The sequence below is a fragment of the Phragmites australis genome, chromosome 13 (assembly GCF_958298935.1).
Source record: "Phragmites australis chromosome 13, lpPhrAust1.1, whole genome shotgun sequence".
NCBI lineage: Eukaryota > Viridiplantae > Streptophyta > Magnoliopsida > Poales > Poaceae > Phragmites > Phragmites australis.
In genome coordinates, this window is record NC_084933.1 from 16,015,045 (window position 1) to 16,038,553 (window position 23,509).

At 43.8% G+C, this 23,509-nt stretch overlaps 3 protein-coding genes across 4 annotated transcripts; 1 reads left to right on the plus strand and 2 right to left on the minus strand.

Moving 5' to 3' along the window:
- Positions 1–1,579: 1,579 nt before the first annotated feature.
- On the plus strand, positions 1,580–14,249 carry LOC133889122 (chaperone protein ClpD2, chloroplastic-like). Of its 2 annotated transcripts, XM_062329584.1 has the most exons (12): positions 1,581–2,791; positions 3,298–3,467; positions 3,561–3,790; positions 3,896–4,004; positions 4,092–4,222; positions 4,822–4,923; positions 5,005–5,286; positions 5,378–5,499; positions 5,582–5,876; positions 5,977–6,210; positions 6,512–6,745; positions 13,699–14,249. In XM_062329584.1, the coding sequence occupies exons 1-12, from the start codon at positions 2,187–2,189 to the stop codon at positions 14,008–14,010; spliced, it is 2,826 nt and encodes a 941-aa protein (XP_062185568.1). In that variant the 5' UTR covers positions 1,581–2,186; the 3' UTR covers positions 14,011–14,249. The 2 variants fall into 2 exon arrangements, with proteins under 2 accessions (XP_062185569.1, XP_062185568.1); XM_062329585.1 differs by lacking the exon at positions 4,822–4,923 and having other exon boundaries at positions 1,580–2,791.
- A 345-nt stretch (positions 14,250–14,594) lies between these two features.
- LOC133889123 (chloroplastic import inner membrane translocase subunit HP30-2-like) lies at positions 14,595–17,320 on the minus strand. Its single transcript, XM_062329586.1, has 6 exons — positions 16,897–17,320; positions 16,203–16,318; positions 15,655–15,781; positions 15,238–15,386; positions 15,028–15,090; positions 14,595–14,942 (listed from the first exon to the last, which is right to left on the minus strand). The coding sequence occupies exons 1-6, from the start codon at positions 17,218–17,220 to the stop codon at positions 14,915–14,917; spliced, it is 807 nt and encodes a 268-aa protein (XP_062185570.1). The 5' UTR covers positions 17,221–17,320; the 3' UTR covers positions 14,595–14,914.
- Positions 17,321–18,476: 1,156 nt separating this feature from the next.
- On the minus strand, positions 18,477–19,864 carry LOC133889126 (momilactone A synthase-like). The gene is made up of 2 exons (XM_062329589.1): positions 19,745–19,864; positions 18,477–19,612 (listed from the first exon to the last, which is right to left on the minus strand). The coding sequence occupies exons 1-2, from the start codon at positions 19,780–19,782 to the stop codon at positions 18,826–18,828; spliced, it is 825 nt and encodes a 274-aa protein (XP_062185573.1). The 5' UTR covers positions 19,783–19,864; the 3' UTR covers positions 18,477–18,825.
- Positions 19,865–23,509: the final 3,645 nt, after the last annotated feature.

A 23,509-nucleotide genomic window follows, 5' to 3' on the forward strand; every position in this document is an offset into this window, starting at 1 on the left:
GCACCTATTTATATCATTTATAGGTAGCCCGTCCGAACAGAATAAGGAATAATGTAGAGAGCTTTGGCCCTTCTTGGGTTTTCGATGGAAAATACTTTGGATGATTTATGTTTGTCTATTACTTTGGATGAAATAGGATAGGTTGATTTGTAATTCATATTCTAGAAGTAGTCTATGATGTATTTCCTGCTTGCAAGGCCACAATAACACCATATTTCTGTTGTAGGTACTGGCTGTCAGGTTGGGCACAACTATCCAATCCCTTGCAAACTATTCTGCTGCGGGCTGGGATTCTTGCTCCAGATCGAATGGCATCTATGGACCAGAAGGGTGGGCATCATGATAGGCGCATGTGTCATCCACTTACTCATTGCCCTTTGATCTCGAGGCTGGGACAATCTTAGAATATCCCAGTGCTTCTAAAAATAAAGCTGCACGACCGACAATTGAAGTTACTTGATGCTAATTTCTTTTTTAGCATATACAAATGATGCTAAAGCTTGTCTATGCATATGAATTGATGCTGCAAGAAAAAAACTTCCTTGCTGTGCTACTGAAGAAATTATTGAGTACTTGTACAATATGGAAAAACCGAAGACATAGAGCCCCTATTTCTTTATTTCGTTGCGAGTAGTATGATTTTATCAATAACGACAACGTTTGTGAAATTCTAATTGTATCATGGAGATTCTTTGATTCATATACCTTGCGGATGATTTGAAATATTGATTTACTTACAGAGCAGAAGTCCATAAGGGTACCATTAATAATTTTTCCAATAATATCTTATTCCTAGATCTGTAGTCACTCTACTAGCTAAACATATTCACTACCAGCTCTAGCTTCATAGCAGATATACTCCACTGTAAATTTTTAAAGTAGAACTGAAAAACCTACAATGAAGTTGTGCTAAATAGATCAATGAATAGTCAATTCACTACTTTATATCATTTATTTTCTCAGCATAAGTAAATGGTGAAAGTGTATCTTTAGCTTATGTGAATGAGTTCTGAGTCGATCTAATGGCTTAGAAAAAATAAAACTTGCATCCTCGTTACTGAGTATAGGATGACTTTTAATTTTTATTAGACATTGTATCGAACATGATCCTCTCCCTCTCAGAGAAGAAAAAGAAAATAAATCATTAGATATAATGCATTGTGAAAAATGTATATCGAAACAGAATGGTTTCGGTGTGAATGATCAGCGACCTGAAAGTTGAACGTGCAACTTGTACATGCCTAACCCATGCACGTGGCTGCCGTGACACACCTTTTCCACTGTTTCACCCCACGCCCACTTACCCCGACAAGTACAGCTCACACGGTAAACGTTATTCACTGATAGCACAAACTGACAGAGGCAACGATCCCATTTTCCTCACGCTATGACGTCCGTCAACAATCCATACCGTCGAAAATAGATCTCTAAGTTCACGGTGAAGTAAAATCACTGTAACTTCGCTTCACCATTAGCCGTTAGACGTAGATGAATAGGTAGCATTGTATGCTACAGCAGTTATAAACAATGAAATTGATACATCACCGTTGCTACGACGTCAGGATGGCGTTCGCCAGCTCACAAATCACTTGTTCACCTCTGACGTCGCCGGGGTGAGGTCAGAGGATGCTGTCGTCGGCCGAGAATCGGCGTATCGGCCACCGGCGAGCTCGGGGCCCGACTAGTCTAGCCGCCCCCGTCCGGACACCGAGAGCGAGGCAGCCCGCGGCCGCGCGGCGGGACCTCGCAGCCACGGAAGGCGTCCCGCCGCGTCCACGCACCCCATTCGTATAACAAACCCGCGCGACCGGAGAACACCCCGCGCGGTGGCGTGCGGTCGGCCCCGGTGGAACCGAAGCCAAAAATCCCTTGCCTTCCCCTCTCTCCCTCCCCCGCACCGCACCGCATCGCATCTCCGGCCACCTCCCTCCCCTCCTTCCTTGCGTGCCGTCTCCACTTCCCCAGTTCCCCTCCTCGCTTGATTCCCGAACCCAAGCAGCGGCGGCGATGACGCGTGGCGCAACTAACCGCCGCCATTTTCTATTCGATTTCGTGCCGCTTTACAACCACACCTCGCAGCAGGTAGGGGGAGCCCATAGTTGAAGAAGCATCCAATCATACATCGAACCGATCGAAGGAAAACAAAGGGAGAAAGAGCGCGCCGCGTGTAGCTGCGGATTGGAACGATGGAGGCGTGCTGCTGCCCCTCGTCGGCGCCGTCCGCGTCCATCCTCGGCGCCCCCGGCGCTGCACTCCGCCGCCGCTTCTCCGCGTCGGCGGCGGGCGGGAGGGCGCTGGCGACGGCCCCGGCGCGCCCGCTCCGCGCGTCAGCGGTCACGCTGGCCACCGCGCTCGCGCCGAGGCTGGGGCAGCAGCGGCGGCGCGGTGGCGGCGTCGTCAGGGCGGTGTACGAGCGGTTCACGGAGCGGGCAGTGAAGGCGGTGGTGTTCTCGCAGCGGGAGGCGCGCGGGATGGGGGACGAGGCGGTGGCGCCGCACCACCTGCTGCTGGGCCTCGTCGCCGTGGACAGGTCCGCGGCGGGGTTCCTCGGGTCGGGGGTCCGCGTTGAGCGCGCCCGCGAGGCGTGCCGCGCCGCCCTGGGCAAGGGCGGGCCCGCGCAGGCGGCCACGGGGCTGGCCATGGACGTGCCCTTCTCGACTGCCAGCCAGCGCGTCTTCGAGGCTGCGGTGGAATTCTCCAGGAACATGGGCTGCAACTTCGTCTCGCCGGATCACATCGCGCTCGGCCTCTTCACCTTGGACGATCCCACCACCAACAGCATCCTCAAGAGGTTGGTGGTGGCGTTCTGTTCCATATCACCCCAAAAAACCTGCTATTTTTTCCATCTTTTTGGCTAGTGATCCACGATAATGTGATCAACTATCATCAAGACAACAACATCTTCATTGCATAATAAGTAAGCATTAAGAAGAATAGTGGTGTTTTGGCAATTTGCCCTAAGAAGTATGCCTCTTTCAGAGTGTTAAAAATGCACTTAGCCAGTTAGTCACAACTAGAGCTAATCCGCTAATAAGCTCGTAGATAAGGAGGGACATTTCACATTTGTTTTCTAATTGCACTATAGAAGTATATCATGAGAAAATTCATCAGCCTGGCAGCTGGGAATGCAAGCAAACTTACCCAGTAGCAAGGACCGCTTGCGGTGGATGGTCAGACTGGTGGATGCGGACTTCCCAAAGAAATGTGCAATCATTAAAGCGAAAAATAGATAAATGTTTGTCCTGTTCTACTTTTCATAATTTGTGTTTTTTTACCAATGAATGGTGTTTGCTGTAGCTTAGGAGCAGATGCAAGTCAGCTAGCAAAGCAGGCACTCGCTCGAGCCCTAGGGGAGCTTGCCAAGGATGGCAGGGAGCGTGTGGCATTGCCATCTTTCAAAGGGCGTGAGAAATCTACCCCTGGAAGCGGCAAGTCTGCAATTGTCAAATACACGTACAAAAAGAAAGGTCAGGGGCCAGCTACTTAGTTGGACTTTATGCTACTATTCTTGGTAAAAAGAGCTCATTGAATGAATTGGCTTGTTTAATATGTCATTACAGAGAAGGGTGCACTAGCTCAATTTTGTGTGGATTTGACCATGCGAGCAAGTGGAGGATTGATTGATCCTGTTATTGGTCGCAAGGAGGAGATCAAAAGAGTAGTTCAGATTATATGCAGGCGAACAAAGAACAACCCGATTCTTTTGGGTGAAGCAGGTGTTGGTAAAACAGCTATTGCTGAGGGCTTGGCTCTTAAAATTGCTAATGGAGATGTTCCTATTTTCCTCGTGGTAAGATCCAGTGACCAGTGACGGATTCCCATTTCCCGGTCATGTTTTTTGTAAAATTTTGATCACACAACTGTATTTAATAGTTATCACTCGCTCCATTTATAGGGAAAGCGTATATTGTCATTGGATGTTGCTCTACTTATGGCTGGTGCGAAGGAGAGGGGTGAACTGGAAGCCAGGATTACCAGTTTACTGCGTGAAGTGCGGAAAGCAGGTTATCTGACGTGTCCATTATAAATCACCTGATATTGAACTTTTTTTTTCTTGGTATACAATGTTAAAGTGTGAATTGATCATGCAGGTGATATTATTGTCTTCATTGATGAGGTTCATACTCTTATTGGATCTGGCATTGCTGGTAGAGGAAGTAAGGGAGCTGGTCTTGATATTGCCAATTTGCTGAAGCCTGCACTCGCTAGACGTGAATTGCAGGTATGAATTTACATTACAATCTCCCGGAGTCTATGTTGACTATCTTGCTTTGCACTTAATGCATGACACTTCCCGAATAGGCAGCATTGATGCATGAGTTGCATCATTTTACTTATTGTATATATGTGTGGTTTGCGTGTTGCCCTAACTTTTACCTAAACATCTAGTGATATCATATGATTTCATTAGCTGCAATGTCCAAACAGACGGCACTATACTACTCATGCACTGTGTACAATTTGTATAATTAGAGAAGCATGCACCTGTAGCCTGTTGATTGCCTAGCCTATCCGCAATGAAGGTTTCTTATTTTTGAAAGAACATCGATGAGGAATAGTTGCGAAGAATAGTTAGTGGTTAGACTGATGCAGCGATGCTTCTTGTACTCCTCTTGCTATACTGTTAGTTCTTAGTGTATACTTTGTCACTTGACTGATATTCCATCTTTACAAAGATGTGTAAAATGTTTATGAATGTTTGCCATGATCCGCATCCATGCTAAAACAACTTGTATTGTAAATCAAGTGTTTTATATGCCATCCAGCTGTCCAAGTTCATTTTTTTTCTTTCCACGTGGTTATTCTTGTCTTTGCACTCAGTGCATTGCATCTACAACTCTGGATGAACACCGGTTGCATTTTGAGAAGGATAAGGGTTTGGCCCGCAGATTCCAGCCAGTATTTGTAAATGAGCCTAGTCAGGTAGCTCAGATTTCTCTTTCAGAAGTCACTTGGTAGGGTGGGTTTCAGTTTTCTCTTATTAATCCTTTGCACCCCCTGCAGGAGGATGCCGTGAAGATACTACTTGGTCTGCGTGAAAAATATGAGACTTACCACAAATGCAAATACACCTTAGAAGGGATCAATGCAGCAGTTTATTTGTCAGCGAGATACATCCCTGACAGACATCTTCCCGATAAGGCTATTGATCTGATTGATGAAGCTGGTAGTAGAGCCCGGATGGAGTCATTTAAAAGGAAGAAGGAAGAGCAGTGCTCTATTCTCTCCAAGTCACCAGAGGAATATTGGCAAGAGATTAGAGCTGTCCAGGGCATGCATGAAGTGGTAATACAATGTTTGCAATAGAGCAGTTGCAATTTGCAAATATTCCATATACTGATGAATGCTTAATATTTCATTGTGCATTACATTTCAGGCACTGAATAACAGGTTGAAGTATTCTCTAGATGAGAGTGACAAAGAGAATGATGTTGATACTGAAGTACTAGATGAGGGCAAGATTGCTTCAGCATCTACACCGCCAACTTCAGTTGATGAGTAGGTTCTCTCACGTCATACACAGTAGTCTCCACATCCTGCAACTAAGCACCATAAAACTATAATCACTCTTAATGTGCAGACCGATTCTGGTTGGATCCGAGGAAATTGCAAGAGTGGCATCATTGTGGTCAGGGATACCAGTCCAGAAGTTGACAGCGGATGAAAGAAAGCTTCTAGTGGGACTAGATGATGAACTCAGAAAGCGTGTCATAGGTCAAGATGATGCTGTTGTGGCCATATCTAAAGCTGTGAAGAGATCACGTTTTGGCCTGAATGATCCTGACAGACCTATTGCTACACTACTTTTCTGTGGCCCAACAGGAGTCGGAAAAACTGAACTCGCCAAAGCACTAGCAGCAAGTTATTTTGGATCTGTGGGTTACTCTTTCCTTCTTACATCATTATGTTGTTATTTATAGAGTTTGTGACATGTTTCATGGAATATGTCTTGAAAAAGTTTCTTTCGTTTAACAGGAGTCAGCTATGGTTAGTTTAGATATGAGTGAGTATATGGACAGGCATACTGTGAGCAAGCTGATAGGCTCTCCTCCTGGGTACATGGGATTCGATGAAGGTGGTACTTTGACTGAAGCAGTCAGGAGGAAACCATTCACTGTAGTCTTGCTTGATGAAATAGAGAAAGCTCATCCAGATATTTTTAACATTCTTCTCCAAATATTTGAAGATGGACATCTGACTGACTCACAAGTACTAGCTCCTGACATTTGCATTTTTTTTTGTCAAGTCTATAGAATCAATTCATGAATTGTGAGTTTCAGAACTTGTTTACAAAATCATGCACCTGGAGAGTATGCTAGCCACTCAATAAGTTGATTGCTATAGTTCTACCCTTGCTAATTTCTTTAGTGAAATAAATTACTGATCCAACCCTAAAGATAGAAATAGATTTGCCTAAGTTGTTTCATAAAAGCAATTTATTTCACATAGGCCTTGTCCTCCCTGTGATCCCATTACGATGTGCATTATTGAATGTTCGTGCTAACTACAGGGGCGCAGAGTTTCCTTCAAGAACACATTAATTTTCATGACATCAAATGTTGGTTCTACATCAATTTCGAGTGGAAGGAGGAGCATAGGTTTCTCGACGCAAAAGGATACAGTAGAAACCACATATGCTGCGATGAAATCCCTTGTAATGGAAGAGTTGAAGGCATTTTTCCGACCTGAATTGCTCAATAGATTGGACGAAGTGGTTGTGTTCCGTCCTCTCGAGAAGACTCAGGTCTGTTGTTTCTATACACCTTACACTTATTTTATTTTGTTAATACTATGTGGTTTTGATTGTTGGGCAACGAGGAGATTATGCTAGTCTAAAACAAAACTTTTTTTACCGTATTCACTCAGAAAATCATGCTAGTAAGAGATTATAGATCGTTAACGCTTGACGCGTAGTGCAGCGGAAGAAGAGTTGGAGAAGACCGATCCAACGTCGTGCGCGTCAAACTCCTCGAGCAGCTTCTTGATCAGTTCCACGACCAACTCCGAGCAAGTGGTCGTGCTCCTCGACCAACTCATCGACCAGCTTCTGATCAGGTCTATCACGTCCTCGACCAGTTCTGAACACGTCACGTTCAACTCGTCGAGAAGATCAGCGTCGCAATAGCAATAGTGCCTTCACGGTATCCATATGTACTGGGTAGAAACGCTGAGCGCCGATGTGTTTGCACCGCACGTGCGGCTAGGGTTTTGGGAGATCGTGTGGAAGGCTGCGGCTAGGGTTTCAGAGTGGCTCAACCTCAGCACGTCCTACCCATATCTCTCTTTATTTAGAGCTCGCCAATGGGCTCCCACGTTGAAATCCCTTTAGGACTCTTAATTTCTTATGGATCACAATCCAATCAAAACTCATATACGAATCCAATTCGCATATTTTGTTCCAACCCATTAAGTGTGTGACCCGTTAGGTTTATGTACAAACGGTTACATCTCGGAAACCCTTTCTAAACCGAACTCAATAGCGATCCCTAACAAGACATGTTGACACTCGAGTATATATAAAAGATCATATCGGTTGAATCTTGATATACACATGCACAGATCCCTTTGCCTTATGATACCAGTCAAGCTCAAGGTGAGATACGTGCCACCTTTATAATAGCCCGACCATTCACTCGATCAAGTAGTGGATTCATCATGATTAACTCTTTAATCATATTGGCATGGCTATGCACTTTTTCAATCCAACTACCTCGAGGGGTCCAGAGATATCTCTTCCGTTATCAAGGAGGGGCAAATTCTATCTTGATCGCTCATACCCTACGACATGTTTCATGACAAACCCAAAAACTACCAGTTACGAAATAATGTTTGATAGCCTCAAAGTATGCCACTACACATTTTGGGAATCAATGACGATCTCAAGTCTAAGGATCCTGCAGGTACACCATTTGAGATAACAACTGATGGTATATCATAAATAACAATCCCAGCAGTATCTTAAGGTGAGTCTATCCAACATCATGTTCTTTAACATAAATGTCCACATTATTGATCTGATATCTCTATACTTATGATCTATGAAACGTAATCATCAATCAATACATGTGTTGATCTTATATATCATCACAATGATATACGACCAGCGATCGACTAAGAATAACATCATGATATAAACAAAGAGTTTCATAAACAAGTCATATATTTGCCAATCAATGTAAACGATAGTTATTCTTGGAATAACACATTATTCGGTAGTACATGAACATAGACGTGTGATACAATCATCTTTTTGATTGCCTCTAGGGCATATCGCCTTCAATCTCCCACTTGCACTAGAGCCAATCATGTAAGTATCTAACAACCATAGCTCTCATGTGCCCCTCATGTTTAGGTCGTGGGAGTGGTTTTGTCAACGGATCAGAAATATTCAAATTCGTGTGCACCTTGCATATTTTCATGTCACCCCGATCTAAAATCTCTCGTATAAGGTGATATCGCCGCAATATGTGCTTAGAATTCTTATGCGACCTAGGTTCTTTGGCTTGCGCAATGGCTCCACTATTGTCACAATAGAGATCCATTGGACTAGAAGCACTAGGCACCGTACCTAACTCAGAAACATACTTTCTGATCTAAACAACCTCCTTTGCAGCTTCAGAAGTTGCAATATACTCAACCTCCGTCGTGGAATCGACCACCGTTTCTTACTTGAAACTCTTCCAACTCATTGTTCCTCTATTGAGGCAAAACACAAAACCAGATTGCGATCTCGAATCGTCCTTGTCAGTTTGGAAGCTAGCATCGGTGTAACTATTTACAACGAGCTCTTTCTAACCTCCATAAACTAGGAACATATCCATAGTTATTCTCAAGTACTTAAGTATATTCTTTACTGTTACCCAGTGAGTTTCACCCGGGTTTAATTGGTATCTACTCGTAACACTTAGAGTATAGGAAACACGGGGTGTGTAAAAAGCATGGCATACATGATGGACCCAATAGCGGAAGCATACAGGATTGCACTCATCCTCTCAAGCTCATCAGTGGTCGAAGGACACTGACTCTTGCTGAGAGTGATGCCATGTGACATTGGCAAGAAACCTTTCTGGGAATCCTGCATATCGAAACTTTTCAATACCTTGTCGATGTATGTACTCTGGCTTAATCCGACCAGTCTTCTTGATCTATCTCTATAGATCTTTATGCTCAATATGTATGCTGTCTCTCCTAGATCTTCCATTGAAAAACTCTTTTGCAACGAAGATTTGACAGCATCAAGCATCGGAATATCATTCCTCATCAATAATATGTCATATACATATAAGATCAGAAACACAAGTGCGCTCCCACTAGCCCTTTTGTAAACATAAGACTCTTCTTCATTCTTGATAAAACCAAACCCTTTAACTACTTCATCAAAATGAAGATTCCAACTCCGAGATGGAGTTTTGCAACTTGCATATCTTTCTAGCATTTTTTGGCTTCAAGCTGTGTCATATGCATATCCTCACTTATGTTTACATTAAGGAAAGCCGTTTTAACATCCATCTGTCATATCTCATAGTCATAATATGCGGCAATTGGTAGGATGATCCAGATAGACTTTAGCATTGTGACGGACGAAAATATTTCATCACAATCAACGCCTTGATTCTGCCTGAAAACTTTTACTACCAATCGTGCCTTATAGATGTGAACATTTCCATCAACGTCTATCTTTTTTTTAAAAAAACCTATTTGCACTCAACTGCTTTGACACCAGCAGGTGGATCAACCAAGTTCCAAACTTGATTATCATGCATGAATTCTATCTCGGATCTCATAGCTCCAAGCCATCTCTCAGAGTCTGGTCCCACCACTGCTTCCGAGTAGGTCTTAGGTTCATCATTGTCCAACAATAATATATCGTGCTGCTCCGTGGTTAGGAACTTAAACTTCTCAGGTTCGCGATTGATCTTTTCCGACCGTCGTGGGGCTGGTGTCTCCACAACATGTTCTGTAACATCTAATTATGGTTCAGTAGAAGCTGATACTTTCTGATGATTCTCAAATCTCTTCGAGTTGCACTGTACTCCTACTAATATTCCTTGAGAGAAACTCTTTCTCCAGAAAAACACCGTTTCGGACGACAAACACTGTCTTCTTCCCGGTTATAAAAGTAATATCCTTTGGTTTCCCTAAGATACCCCACAAAGAAGCATTTATCTAATTTGTGAGTGAGCTTATCTGACGTCAAACGTTTTATATAGGCCTCACAATCTCAGATCTTAAGTAAAGACAGCTGGGGGCGCTTCCCGGTCCATCTTATATGGTGTCTTCTCTACAGCTTTAGATGAACCCTATTTAAAGTGAACGCAACAGCTTCTAGAGCGTATCCTCAGAAATATAATGGAAGATCAGATTGACTCATCATGGACTGGACCATGTCCAATAAAGTCCGATTCCTCCATTCGGACACTCCATTCCATTGAGGGGTCCCCGGTGGAGTCAACTGTGGAACAATTCCACATTGCTTTAGATGATCACCAAACTCATGGCTCAAATATTCACCTCCACTATCAGATCGCAGAAATTTAATCGAACGCAAATTAAAACTGGAATTAGCGTTAACAGTAGGTGTCATAATCTACAACAGAAATAAATATGCAAAGTTTAGCACTATACTTATGTAAATATTTCATTAAACAATTTAACAAAAGATACTCTCACTATATGTTTTGAAACTGTTTCCCTCTAACGACATATAGTGGAACAAGATCCATATTCAACTAGGTTCTAGTGAGCTTTGATATCACCGTTAGAAACTTAGGTGACATAGGTAAGCAATATCTTGCTAATCACATCCCTACGTGACTCTTATTTGTTGGGTGGCATCGAATGCACCAACCCCAACACTATGCTATAAAGTCTAAAACTGTTTTGATAGCTTTGTTAAGTAAACCAACACTATACGTGTGGATATCCAACATCCATCCTAACTGGTTAAGATAAAAGATAGTACCTTGCTTTGGCAGATCTACCAAACAATGATTAAAACCTAAGTAGGTGCAGCTATTAGAAGAGCATCAATTATTCTTAATTTTTCTGAGAAAAGCTATTCTATTATGTAAACATATTCATCTCATAGAAAACATGAATAAAACAACATGATAGGAACTGTGATATAGTATGGTCCCTTCACGTGGTGATCTCTATCGCCGTGGTCTATGTCCTCTGATTCATCATGCTTCGAGTCTTCATGGTTATGTATTAGTCTATTATACCTAATAGCACTAGACAAATTACATGAGAATATGAAACATCACATGTCGACACGCAGACCGTTATATAATAATATGGCAACCTTAGGCTGCAATTAACCATGACACGCAGATCATAAAAATTACAAACATACATCACCTACATAATAAGAGCATACTAGTCACAACATTCTCTGCACCGAGTTAAGCGTGGAATCGAATTCTAATGTCGCAACGTCAACATGTTATCTTTATAAGCTCTAGGCTTGGACAGCACGGCGGTCCCGCTAGCCGGTTAGCGGGTGACGGGTTGAGGGGGCACGGATTTCAAGATAGCGTCCTGAAAACCTCTCAGAAATTCATAGATCGTATATATGAAATCGCTATAAAATCTCATCGGATTGATTATATCAAGCCGATTCTGGGTCATTCACAATGCCTCAATTTTCATTGGATGAATCATATTGATCATCGCGTGAGGTTTTTTGGAAACGACGACAACACGTACGACCTCGATCTGCTGTTCTCCTGACCATTGAGCGGCGCGCACTGTCAGCCCCAATAGTGATTCCAGCCGGTAGGAGCAAGTCCCACGCGCGACCAGGTGGGAGATCGAGCTAATCTTTTTGGTCGTATGGTTCTATTGACTCGCACCTCATCCGATCCTAATTACACCAAACCGTGCAGCGACCAATCCATCATATGAATTAATCACTAAAATAATAGATCCAATCTATTACTACCATATATCACATATATGTGATCGATCCAGATCAAAAACTACGCAAGATGGCTCTGATACCACTGTTAGGGAACGGGCAGGCTACGCTAGCCTAAAACAAAAATTTTCTACCGCATTCACTTATGAAATCATACTAGTAGGAGATCATAGATCGTTACTGCTCGATGTGCAGTGCAGCTTAATAAGATTTGGAGTAGATCGATCCAACGTCGTACGCGTCAAACTCCTCGAGCACTTTCTCGATCAGTTCCTCGACCAATTTCGATCAGGTGGTCGTGCTCCTCGACCAGCTCCCGATCAGGTCTATCGCGTCATCGACCAGTCCCGAACACGTCACGTTCAACTCGCCGACAATATCAGCGCCGCAATAACAGTAACGCCTTTACGGTATCCACACGTACTGGGCAGCAACGCTGAATGCCGATGTGCTAGCACCGCACGCGCGGCTAGGGTTTTGGAAGATTGTGTGGAAGGTTGCGACTAGGGTTTCGAAGTGGCTCAACCTCAGCACGCCCTACCCACGCCTCTTTTTATATAGAGCTCGTCTTTGGGCTCCCACTTTGGAAGCTATTTAGGACTCTTAACTTCTCATGGATTACAATCCAATCAAAATCCATATACGAATCCAATTCGTATGTTTTGTTCCAACCCATCAAGTGTGTGACCCGTTAGTTTCATGTACAAATAGCTATGACTTGGAAACCCTTTTCCAAATCGAAATCAATAGCGGTCTTTAGCAGAACATGTTGACTCCTGAGTATACATAAAGATCATATCGGCTGAACTTTTATATACATATGTACCGATCTCTTTGCCTCACGATATCAGTCAAGCTCAAGGCGAGATACGTGCCACCCTTGTGATAGCCCGACCATTCACTCGATCAAGTAGTGGATTCATCATGATTAACTCTTTAATCATATTGGTATGGCCATATACTTTCTCAATCCAACTATCTCGAATGGCCTAGAGATATCTCTCCCGTTATCAAGGAGGGGTAAATTTCATCTTGATCGCTTATAACTCACGACATATTTCATGACAAATCCGAAAACTACCTTTTGAATATCCAGTTACGGAATAGTATTTGACAACCTCAAAGTATACCACTACATATTCTGTGAATCAATGACGATCTCAGATCTAAGGATCCTGCAGGTACACCATTTAAGATAACAACTGAGTCACATCATAAATAACAATCCAAGTAGTATCTCAAGATGAGTCTATCCAACTTTATATTCTCTAACATAAATGTCCATATTATTGATCTAGTATTTTTATACCTATGATCAATGAAACGTGATCATCAATCAATATATATGCTGATCTTATGTATCATCACAATGATATGCGATTAGGGATTGATTAAGAATAACATTATAATATAAACAAAGAGTTTTATGAACATATCACGTACTTGTCAATCAATATAAACGATAATCATTTTTAGAATAACACATTATTCGGTAGTTCATGAACATAATCGTATGATACAATCATCTTTATAATTATCTCTAAGGTATATCACCTTCATTGATATCCTATCACTTATTTATGGAAACAAGAAAAAAATTATTTTCACCTCTTGTACTTGATAGGTAGCTTGATGCAATCCGGCTGCACCTAGAATTAAATCATGTGCATCAGTTTTTTCGTATGTCGCAAAACATTCTGTGTATTGTAAGTACTTGCATGTTGTTCAGCCATGTGCGAGACTGCAATTTATACATTCACACTCCTGACATTTTGCAGATACTGGCTATTCTCAATATAATTCTGCAAGAAGTCAAGGCTAGGCTTTTAGCCCTTGGGATTGGCTTAGAGATATCCGATTCAATGAAGAACCTGATTTCGCAGCGAGGATATGACAGAAACTATGGTGCGCGATCACTGAGAAGGGCCGTCACCCGGCTGGTTGAGGATGTCATTAGCGAAGCAATTCTCTCTGGGCAGTACAAGCCTGGTGACACGATAATGATGGATGTTGACGCCACAGGGAAACCTTGCTTGAGCCGGCGGAATGATCGGACCGTCCAACTATCTGACCCCGCTCCAACGTTGTGAACATCACAGCACCCTGTTTATAGTAGTGGCTTACCCATTTATTCTTTCACAAACTGGTATGCCTCATGATTCTTCCGTACATAGGATCCACAGTTGTGTGTGTACATAACTTTCCAGTTGCTGGAATCTCTACCTGCATATAATGTAAATCTAAATCTGAATCCACTTGTACATAACTGTTTAATTCTAAAAGGTGTACAGTATTTATGTTGGCGGGTAATTATACATCATTTGGAATACCCAACATGACAACCTAGTTGATTAATCTCATTATTGAATCCAATGCTGATCATCTGTAAGTTCTCCAATAACGGACTTCCCCAGCGCTGGTATTATATATCTGTAATTGGGTCTTTATAGACTAGTGTGGGCGTCTTGTTTGCCCCCTTTTGAATGCAGGAATTGTGCACCAAGTCTGAAGGATTTATGGCCTTATAAGATCCTTGTGAAATTCCTGTATGTGTACATTGATAGAAATGATAGAAGCACATTGACACAAGTGGTCTGTGGCATAATATAGAGCAAGGCACAAAGCAACGCAGAAGATAGCTTTGCGAACGACTGTAGTTTACTGAAACCCAACATCCAGAAGTCTAAATGTCTTGATTGCTGTTTGTCTTTCAGCTTGGCATGCCCTAAATTAATTGAATCTTGATTACTCAGCATAACACTTGAGAAGATCAAATTCAACCATTCCAAGAGCAGAGTGATTCACAGAAACTAAAATACAGATGTATGCATGCAAATTGATCATAGTCTAATGACTGCAAAACATATACTAGTGGTACAGCCAAATACTGCTGTCTAAATAACTCATCCCTGAAATAGCTAGACTGTTCTCCCGAGAACCTAATTTCTGCAAGTCGAGGAAAAATAGTTGGTGCTGCAGATAGTGGCAATTACTTTAGTTTGCTCTTGTCAACTCAGGATCTCTGCAAAATGTTAAAAAAACAGGATATTAGATAAAAGAAAATTAAACGCTAGAAACCAGAGAACTTTGTATCAACCATTCCGGACCTTTTAATGTGATCGAGTATAAGGAGTCTGGGACCAGGAGGGATCTTCACATCTCTGAGTGCACTGGCATGGCAAACGTGTAATTTCAATAAGCATATCACTGTTTTTTTTTAACCTAAGACTCATTTTTCTGAGTTGCCGAGGGATAATCTACATCCTAAGCCACATAGCTGGGACTTTCTGTAATTTACTTCTTTATAAAACATATACCTGTCAGTAAGGAGGGGCAAGGTTTGATCAGTCAGGAGACCCTTCTTGAAATTCTTCTCATAGTTCTGAAGGCCTAATTTTTGCAACATGCTTCTTCCGTGAGAATAGTACGTATCTTCACTCTGTGGCTGTGAAAACTTTTGACCAATCTACAAAATAGGTAGATTGTCAATGGTTAGAAAGATCTAATAATAGTGGTTCAAAATCATATCAATCGTCTCTAATCTGGTGACCAGTTTATTGAGCAGAAACTTTGCTGAAGTACAACACCCGATGATAAAGAAGGCATGCACAGATATTGCAGTGGCAATTTGCCAACATATAGCAAACAGCATTGACAAGATACCCAATCCAGCGACAAAATTCAATGAACGACAAAGCAACTTCCATCAGTAACAGACATCTCTGGGTTCTTACCATGAAAAATCCACCTTGAAATACAGCAAAAGCAACACCAGTTGTAATTGCATTAGCTACTGGATTTGGTGTCCCCATTCCACTCACGATGGAGAATAAAGCACCAGAACCAAAAGCTGCTGCCATACTACAGAAATGAGAAATTGTTAATATGTAGGGCGAAAATGATATATAACTCAGCTAGAAATCTTAACCAACTTATCCAACATAACTGTAAGTAGTGACTACTACAGATATGCACAACTGAGTTTGCAAGGAAATAAATGAGCAATCTAGTTTCTTTTCTTAAAATTCTATGCATCACAGGTGGGTCTACAACTAATATAAGTTGAATGGTTTGCATCAAAATCACTCTGGGGAAAAGAATCTTCGAAGTAGAGATTGCAAAGTCTATCCTAGCAAAATATTAAGCACCTCGCCATTGGCTACTCAAGGCAGGAAAAATAACAAACACCTACAGAAGTAAGGTGCAGTTGTGCAACAATATGGGCTCTTATGGTACTTGCAAATTGCAATACAAAACAGCAAAAGAACTTGCAAACCCTTACCTGCCCTGGACATCCTCCACTCCTCTTATCCTTCTCATAACACAAGATATGCCTGCATTCGCGCCAGTCATGACCGCAAAGTTTCGTGCTTGCACCAGGGGTCCACCCGCTAAAGCCTATAATTCAAATTTATCTCTTAAATCCGGTGCTTAAAGGAAACAGAGTACATTTTCCTTTGGCCTGTCTAAAACTAGATGTATGAAAATTTGTGTTTGGAAGCATCGGTTGATGTATGCAAAGTAATTGATGCACAATGCATCTCTTTTGTACAGAATAAAGGAACCCTCTGGGAACACTTTGGCTTAAATCAAACGAAGAGCGTTTGCTTTTCCTAAAAAAGAAAAATGCTGTCACATGCACCCACAAAAAGAAGCTATCTTGCTTTTGTTCTTCAATAAAGACAAAAGTTTACTTGCTTCCCGGGCAAATGGCAAATTCATCTGTCTCAACAAAGAAATGTCTCACAGCCCATTCATTTTTCATATCAGACACTGTCAGTGCCCAACTACTTCTAAAAAGTTATTGGTTGCTTAGGATTCTGAACAAATTCACACGAAAATTCGCTAAACGATGTCTTACAGCACAGCATTTCAGATTTCCATTCTCGTACAAAGCCCTGCATACCTAAACCAATTTCGTCGCAAGTAGTATTAACTACGAAATGACTGCGCTACGCATAGGGACGGGGACGGACCTGCGCTTGCTTGAAGGAGGCCATGGCCTTGGGGTCGGCCCCGGGCGGCGGCTGCGGCACGGGGAGCGCGGCCCCGCCGTCGGGCGCGAGCGTGCCCATGAGCCCGCCGAGCGCGGCGCCCTGCACGGCCCCGACCGCTGTGGCCACGGCGGCCTCCACGTGGGTGGGCTGCCTCGCCAGCCACGCGCGCAGGCCGGCCTCCAGCGACCTGACGCGGTCGCCCCACTCCGCCAGCGGGTTGGCCACGCCCACGCCGCGCGCCGCCGCCTGCGAGGACGACGCCATCACTACCAGCGGCCGCCTCTTCTTCCCTGCCCCTTCCATCTTGCTGTCTACCCTCTGCTCGCCTCTCCGGTGCTTCGAAGCGGCCGAGGAAGAAGAGGGGGATAGCTGCTGCTGCTGCTGCTTCTTTATCCCCTCCAACCCATGACCCTCGCACTCGAGATGTTCCGTTCCACTTCCACCAAACCCCAAAGCCCTCTCGTGGATCACATGGGCCGGTTTTCCTGGGCCGGCGCGCCGCCGGGCTGCGTGTTCAGACGGCTCCCCGTGTGGACGGAGCAGATCACAGTCGTGTTCAGTTCAGGGATCTTATATTTACTAATTGGAGGCTCCTTTTGGTGCCTCCATATTAATCCTAGAAAAATCCTAAAAATTCTCATAAAAAAGCAAAACATCCGACCGTCGAATTGATTGATTGACTAACTGTAACCATAGATCAACAACCAGAAAAAACAAAAGATTAAAAAACAAATCAGAGTCCAACTCTAAGACTACTTACTTCCTGATCTTTCCTCTCTTTTTTATAGATATTCTTTGTCCAACAAGGTTACGTTAGCAAACTCCAACTTAGTTACGTTAGCAATAAATACACTTTTCCAAATCAATTAAAATATACCAATTAAATATACGTGTAATCAGATATTACAAAATTAAAACAACAGAACGCAAACATATTACGGATTATCACATAAAAGTAATATCAAAGAATTTATAATGTATCTCAAAAAAATAATATGAGATACGGTGACAATATTAAAAATAATAATAATTTCAAAAAATCAAGAAACAAATAAAAATCAATTTGCATAACACATAAAATGAAAATTATAAATTAGATCTATTCACAAATAATAAATATGATTTCAATATTATGAATAAAAATTACATTTATATTTTATATTCTAATATTTAAATATAAATAGCTGATGTATCTTAGCATACAATTATTATTAACACAAATATCTAAAATTCAGTTGTATGCTAAATTTTTAGCCTGTGCATTCGCACAGGTTGATGCGCTAGTTTAGCAAATTTTCGTACCTAATCACTTTCTTAGACAACCTTTTCCTGCTTATTAAAAGAGCTCCATCTCTCTCTCTCTCTCCCTCTCTAAAAAAAGCTTATCTTCAGGTCGTCACTGGTAGATGAAAAGCTCGCATTCGGGGAGAGCCGGCTGATGGATGGTTGCAAGACTCCACCATCATGGATAGATCCATGGTGAGGTTGTGACGCATCTTCGTGCACAAGCGAGAGCAGCTGAGAGTCGCAATCATGTGTAATGAAACAAGAAAAGAAATAAATTATCTAAGGAACCAGGTTGGAGTCCGATAGTAGCTCGACTCCCACTCCTGTGGCTGCGTCCTGCGTGGATTATTTTTCGTCCGTCGATCGCATCTGAGTTCTCGTGATTGGCCGGGTGCAAAGAATCAGGATGGAGGAGGACCAATGGTGGCGGTGCGATACATTATTCATTTACCACATCTCTTCCAAAAAGACAACGCAAGTGGTAGTGAAACGCAAACGTACATGGAACCACATGGGCACGATGGCCAGGCAATCACTCTGCGTTACTCCAGCGACTGGTCGTGCATGCACGAATGCATGGCGTGTGCATCGACCCGACCCGACCGGACCGATCGGTTGGGCTCAGTCTTTGAAGATCCCGAAGGACGGGTTGACGATGGAGAAGCCGCCGTCGATGATCAGGTTGTGGCCGCTGATGTACCGCGCGTCGTCGCTGGCGAGGAAGAGCACGGCGGCGGCGATGTCCTCCACCCGCAGGCCCCCAACGCCCTTGAGATTGGCGACGGCCTCCATGGCCTGCTCGAACGCCTCCCCCTCCAGCCCCACGTACCCCGTGGCCAGCGGCGTGGCGGCCGCGGCGGGAGAGACGCAGTTGACCCGGATCCCGTGCCGCCCCAGCTCCGCCGCCGCGTTCTCCGTCAGCGCCACCAGCCCGCGCTTGGCGCACGTGTACGCGTGCGACGCGGCTCCCGCCACCGCCGACGCCAGGCTCGAGGTCCCGATGATGCAACCCCCGCGGCCCGCGGGCACCATCACCCTCGCCGCGTGCTTCGTGCCCAGGAACGGGCCCACTAGGTTCACCGCCAGCACGCGCTCGAAGTCCTCCTTGGTGCTCTCCCGGATGTTGTGGCACGCCGCGCCGCCGATGCCCGCGTTGTTGAACATGACGTCCAGCCCACCGAACCGCGCCACGGCGTGGTCCACGGCCGCCGCGACGTCGGCCTCGCTGGTGACGTCGCAGTGCACGTAGCTGGCGGCGTCGGGGCCCAGCTCGGCGCAGAGGCTGGACCCGAGCTGGTCCTGGATATCGGCCACCACGACGCGCGCGCCGTGCCGCACGAACAGCCGCGCCGTGCGCTCCCCGATGCCGCTCGCCCCGCCGGTGATCACCGCCACCTTCCTCTCCAACCTGCGCGCGCGTACGTTCGTAACAGATTAATGGACCCATCTAAGACAAGTGCAAGCATGCCAAACGCCGTGTATTTACTCGACAACCGTATCGACATGTGGAGCGAAACGAAAAGGCATATAGTACTCTTACTTCCTTGCAGCGGCAGGAACTTCGGAGCTGCTTGCCATGGCTGCCTAGCTAGGTAGCTTCTGTTCTGTTTCAAGTCTGTTCTAGGTGCTTGTAACCTGCTCCAAGTTTATAGCACTGCCCCTGCTGCTGCTGAACAAGGCAGATGCGACCAACAAGCTAGCTGTACTATTTTATCAGCTGGGCATCTTCCGGTGCGAGATGCCGCTCGCAAAGGGCAAGGGAAGTGTCGCGTCGCGGCGCGGGAGGCGGGAGCTGCGGAGTGTCCAGCGCTCCGGTGTCTACCCGCTGCTCTATAAGTTCAGCTGATTCGTCTGCTCGGTGACCGTTTCGCCCGCGAGTCACACCATTGTCGTATGCAAAAGAACCGACAAAACGTCAAAACCCTTTTATAGGGTTCAGAAAGTACAAAAAAATGATCCCATTCTAATAGTATCTTCAAGACAGTGCACATTATGAATTGAAAACTTCAAATGATCAAATACTTAGGTGTTGCGGCCTTTGATAGCAACAACAAAACATTCAAAATCTTTTGGTGATTCTATTTCAAGTTTGCTTGGTGTAAAAACGAGAGATTTGCACATGGGCCTGGATCATGCTTTGCGCTCTCTTAGGAAAAGCCTACACGCTGGTGGCCTGGTCTATAAATCTAACCCAAATTCCCAATCAATACAAATAGCCCGAAAGCCTACAGCACCCGCGACCGTGGGACCAAATCATGTTCGCGCGTTCATGTTCAGATACTACAGCTGTATTCAGTGGTGAAGAATAAAAAAAAAATCATGAAACGTCGCCGGGGAGGACGGCGAGGGTGTGGTGGACTGCGCCGGCGTGCCGAAATGGACGAGTCGCCGACCAGCCGTGCATTGCAACTCCCCGAATTTTCTTTCCCAATCAGTACAAATAGCAGCACATTGCGTGTGCCCCATTTGGCTCCAAATCATGCCAGTCATTGATTTATCTCACAGCCTCAATGCACCAACGATGATCACTGATCGGAACATACACATGATCTATCTCTTTGGTCTGTGACAGCTACGCTTCAGCGAGCCCTGATACTATGCGTTCAAGCGAGCGACGTCCAGATAAGCAGCATCGCATCGTAGCTGGTGACTGCTATTTCGTCTCCCTTGCCGTACTTCACCGCCCTGTCTGTGTTCCACCCACCTTGTGCGGGTGAGTGAAGCCACTGCTGCTTCACATGCAGCTCTCACGGTTGCGTCTGACGTGGAACGCGACACCTGCAGCCGCGTCGCGATCTGCAGTTTGCAAAGTGCATGCGAATTTGCAAACAGCCTTCCTCTCGCGTCAAGGTTTCTGCAGGAACAAATCGGCTCGGTTTTGCGATGCTAAGTTTGTGCATTACCATTTCAAGGCAGCTAAATATCATTCGCATGATTTGCTCACCTGCGGGTTGTGTCTTATCTGGCGAGCCCTCCAACTTCGGCAAGCTCGGTTAGGGTTCGGTCACAGACAAGCTAGACCGGTCTAGAACGATTCATAAACTATGTCATGTCTTTATATAAGGCACGATAGATGGACTGGCCCGATAGGAAAATAGCCCGGAACGTAGACACCCACCTCGTGAGCCGTAGGTGTGATGGCAGACTGGCTGCCCGTAGAGCGCGGTGCCGAGCCAGTACTCGGACAGGCTGCTCCAGTTCTTCACCTGCTCGACCATGTGCGCCGGCAGCACGCTGCGCTGCGCGGCGTTGCACATCACGTGTTCGAGCACGCCAGCCACGCTCCTGAACCTGATGGCACGAAAATAGCTGTAGGATCAGCGTGATTCTTTCCACGTTGATACAGTCTGCGGGAGAGGTCGTCACCTCACCAGTCTTTTCGCCCAGCTAGTTATTGCTTGTATGGGAAGAAATTATAAGACTTTTTGTCGAAAGACTGTTATATAACTCTGATCCGTTATTTTCTAATTTAATAACTGACACGTATACCTAAGAAAAAAATAGAGATACGTGTCATATAAAAAATGATTCTTTTATGAGACCATATCATATAGAATTTTCTTCTTTGCTCGTATTAGGCCCTGTTTGTTTCAGCTGTAGATTGTGAAAAGCAGCTTATAGATTGTGGATTGTAAGAAGCTGGATTGTAAAATCTGGATTGTAAAAAGTTGGATTGTGGATTGTTAGAATCTGGTGGAAAGCAGATTGCTGGATTGTTACAATCTGTGTGTTGGATTGTAACAATCCAGCTTTTCCAACCAGCTGTTTGTTTCAGCTTTTGGATTGTAATCAGAATCCAGCTTTTACAATCCAGCTGTTTGTTTCAGCTTTTGGATTTTGATCATAATCTAGCTTTTATAATCTGAAACAAACAGGACATTATTGATGCGCATGGGTGGAGACATCATGTCACCGGTGTACACCTGCATGCGCTGAGGTCATCCGGCATATCGATGTGGTTGCATTTGTTTTTAGCTTTTTGCTAGTACCATTTTATTACATGTCCTTACGTGATGGTATATGTTTGTGTGACTGGTTGTTTATTATATTACCAATAAAATAGCAGAGCTCTATATTTTGTAGCAGTAGGTGGTTCGGTCATTTCAAATTACTGCATCAACCCGAGAGCATAATAAAAGAGAATATAATATATAAAATAGATGTATCAAATATTTTTAGTAAAAAAAGAAAAGTTTTATTATAAAATAATATGTTACAATGTGATTGCCTTGTTAAAAACATTACTTCCTAGTATGAAGTTCCCTCGGTAAGAAAAAGAGTATAGTACATTGTTACACATATGATTTACTCATTATCATCTAGATCAAGGTACTCGAGATCCGTTAATACCCCCACAATCTCTAGATCCTCAAGTTGATGTTGTGTGCTAGCGTTTGTCTTCTCCCAGTCTTTGAGACAGGTGATTGCCTCTACTATTTTAGGAGTGAGCGATGATCTCTGCTCTTCAATAATTCCCCCCATCATACTGAACGTCGCTTCCAACGAGATAGTTGACACTAGAACTAGGAGAATGTCCCGTGCAAAGTGTGACAACACGGCAAATAATCGCTTTATCTTTCCACAATGCAAGAAGGTTGCCAGTGTTGTTGTCCGTAAGTATGGATCATAGGTGTAAAGATCTTGCTCAAGGTAGTGGTTAAGATCAGCTATGGGATTCCAAGATGACCTAGTTGTCTGCCGAGATGATGATGCAAATCTCTTGCCTTTGATCTTGTTTCACAAATTGGCCACACTCGACTTGCTTGCTTTGTGTTACTGTGTAGACTTAGAAACTAGGGGGGCTACATCCAAATTTGCCCTGGTATAACTGGAAAACGCGAAATACTTTTTCTTTGACATGATTGTAGGCATCCGAGAAATCAAAGTTGAGCAAGTCACATATTTCCTACAAAGCAAGCTCCAAACCACCCAACTTTTTGTGCGGGTCAAATATAACAGCAAAACAATAAAGATGTAGGATAGCAGAGAAATATTTTAGATACTTATCTTTCATTTATTCAATAATGGAAGCTAAAACATTGTCATCCTTGTTTTCGTTAAATGTGGATGCAAATCTCCAGAGCCAGTCTATCACTAAGCAAGATGTAGGATAGTAAACACCGAATAACTGCACTGTTTCCTTGTAAAAGGGTTTTAGAAAAAGTCATAAATGTGTAGCAATGTACCAACCAGTTTCTGTAAGTAGTAAATCAGTATTTTAAGTATTTACAAAAATAGTAATAATTCCCTTGTAACATTTCACTTGCTTCAACATAGTATATATTGAATTCTAGCATTCCTTGGG

Bases quoted from the DNA above. Each gene is read 5' to 3' on its own strand.
- LOC133889123 (XM_062329586.1), bottom strand. From the start codon at position 17,220: ATGGAAGGGGCAGGGAAGAAGAGGCGGCCGCTGGTAGTGATGGCGTCG. The intron at 16,319-16,896 runs GTCCGTCCCCGT...TTTGAATTATAG, and splicing joins CCTCCTTCAAGCAAGCGCAG to GCTTTAGCGGGTGGACCCCT. The intron at 15,387-15,654 runs GTAAGAACCCAG...CCTATTTTGTAG, and splicing joins TTCAAGGTGGATTTTTCATG to ATTGGTCAAAAGTTTTCACA.
- LOC133889122 (XM_062329584.1), top strand. From the start codon at position 2,187: ATGGAGGCGTGCTGCTGCCCCTCGTCGGCGCCGTCCGCGTCCATCCTC. The intron at 3,791-3,895 runs GTAAGATCCAGT...CTCCATTTATAG, and splicing joins ATGTTCCTATTTTCCTCGTG to GGAAAGCGTATATTGTCATT. The intron at 4,005-4,091 runs GTTATCTGACGT...TTGATCATGCAG, and splicing joins GCGTGAAGTGCGGAAAGCAG to GTGATATTATTGTCTTCATT.
- LOC133889126 (XM_062329589.1), bottom strand. From the start codon at position 19,782: ATGGCAAGCAGCTCCGAAGTTCCTGCCGCTGCAAGGAA. The intron at 19,613-19,744 runs GTAAGAGTACTA...ACGCGCGCGCAG, and splicing joins GTTCCTGCCGCTGCAAGGAA to GTTGGAGAGGAAGGTGGCGG.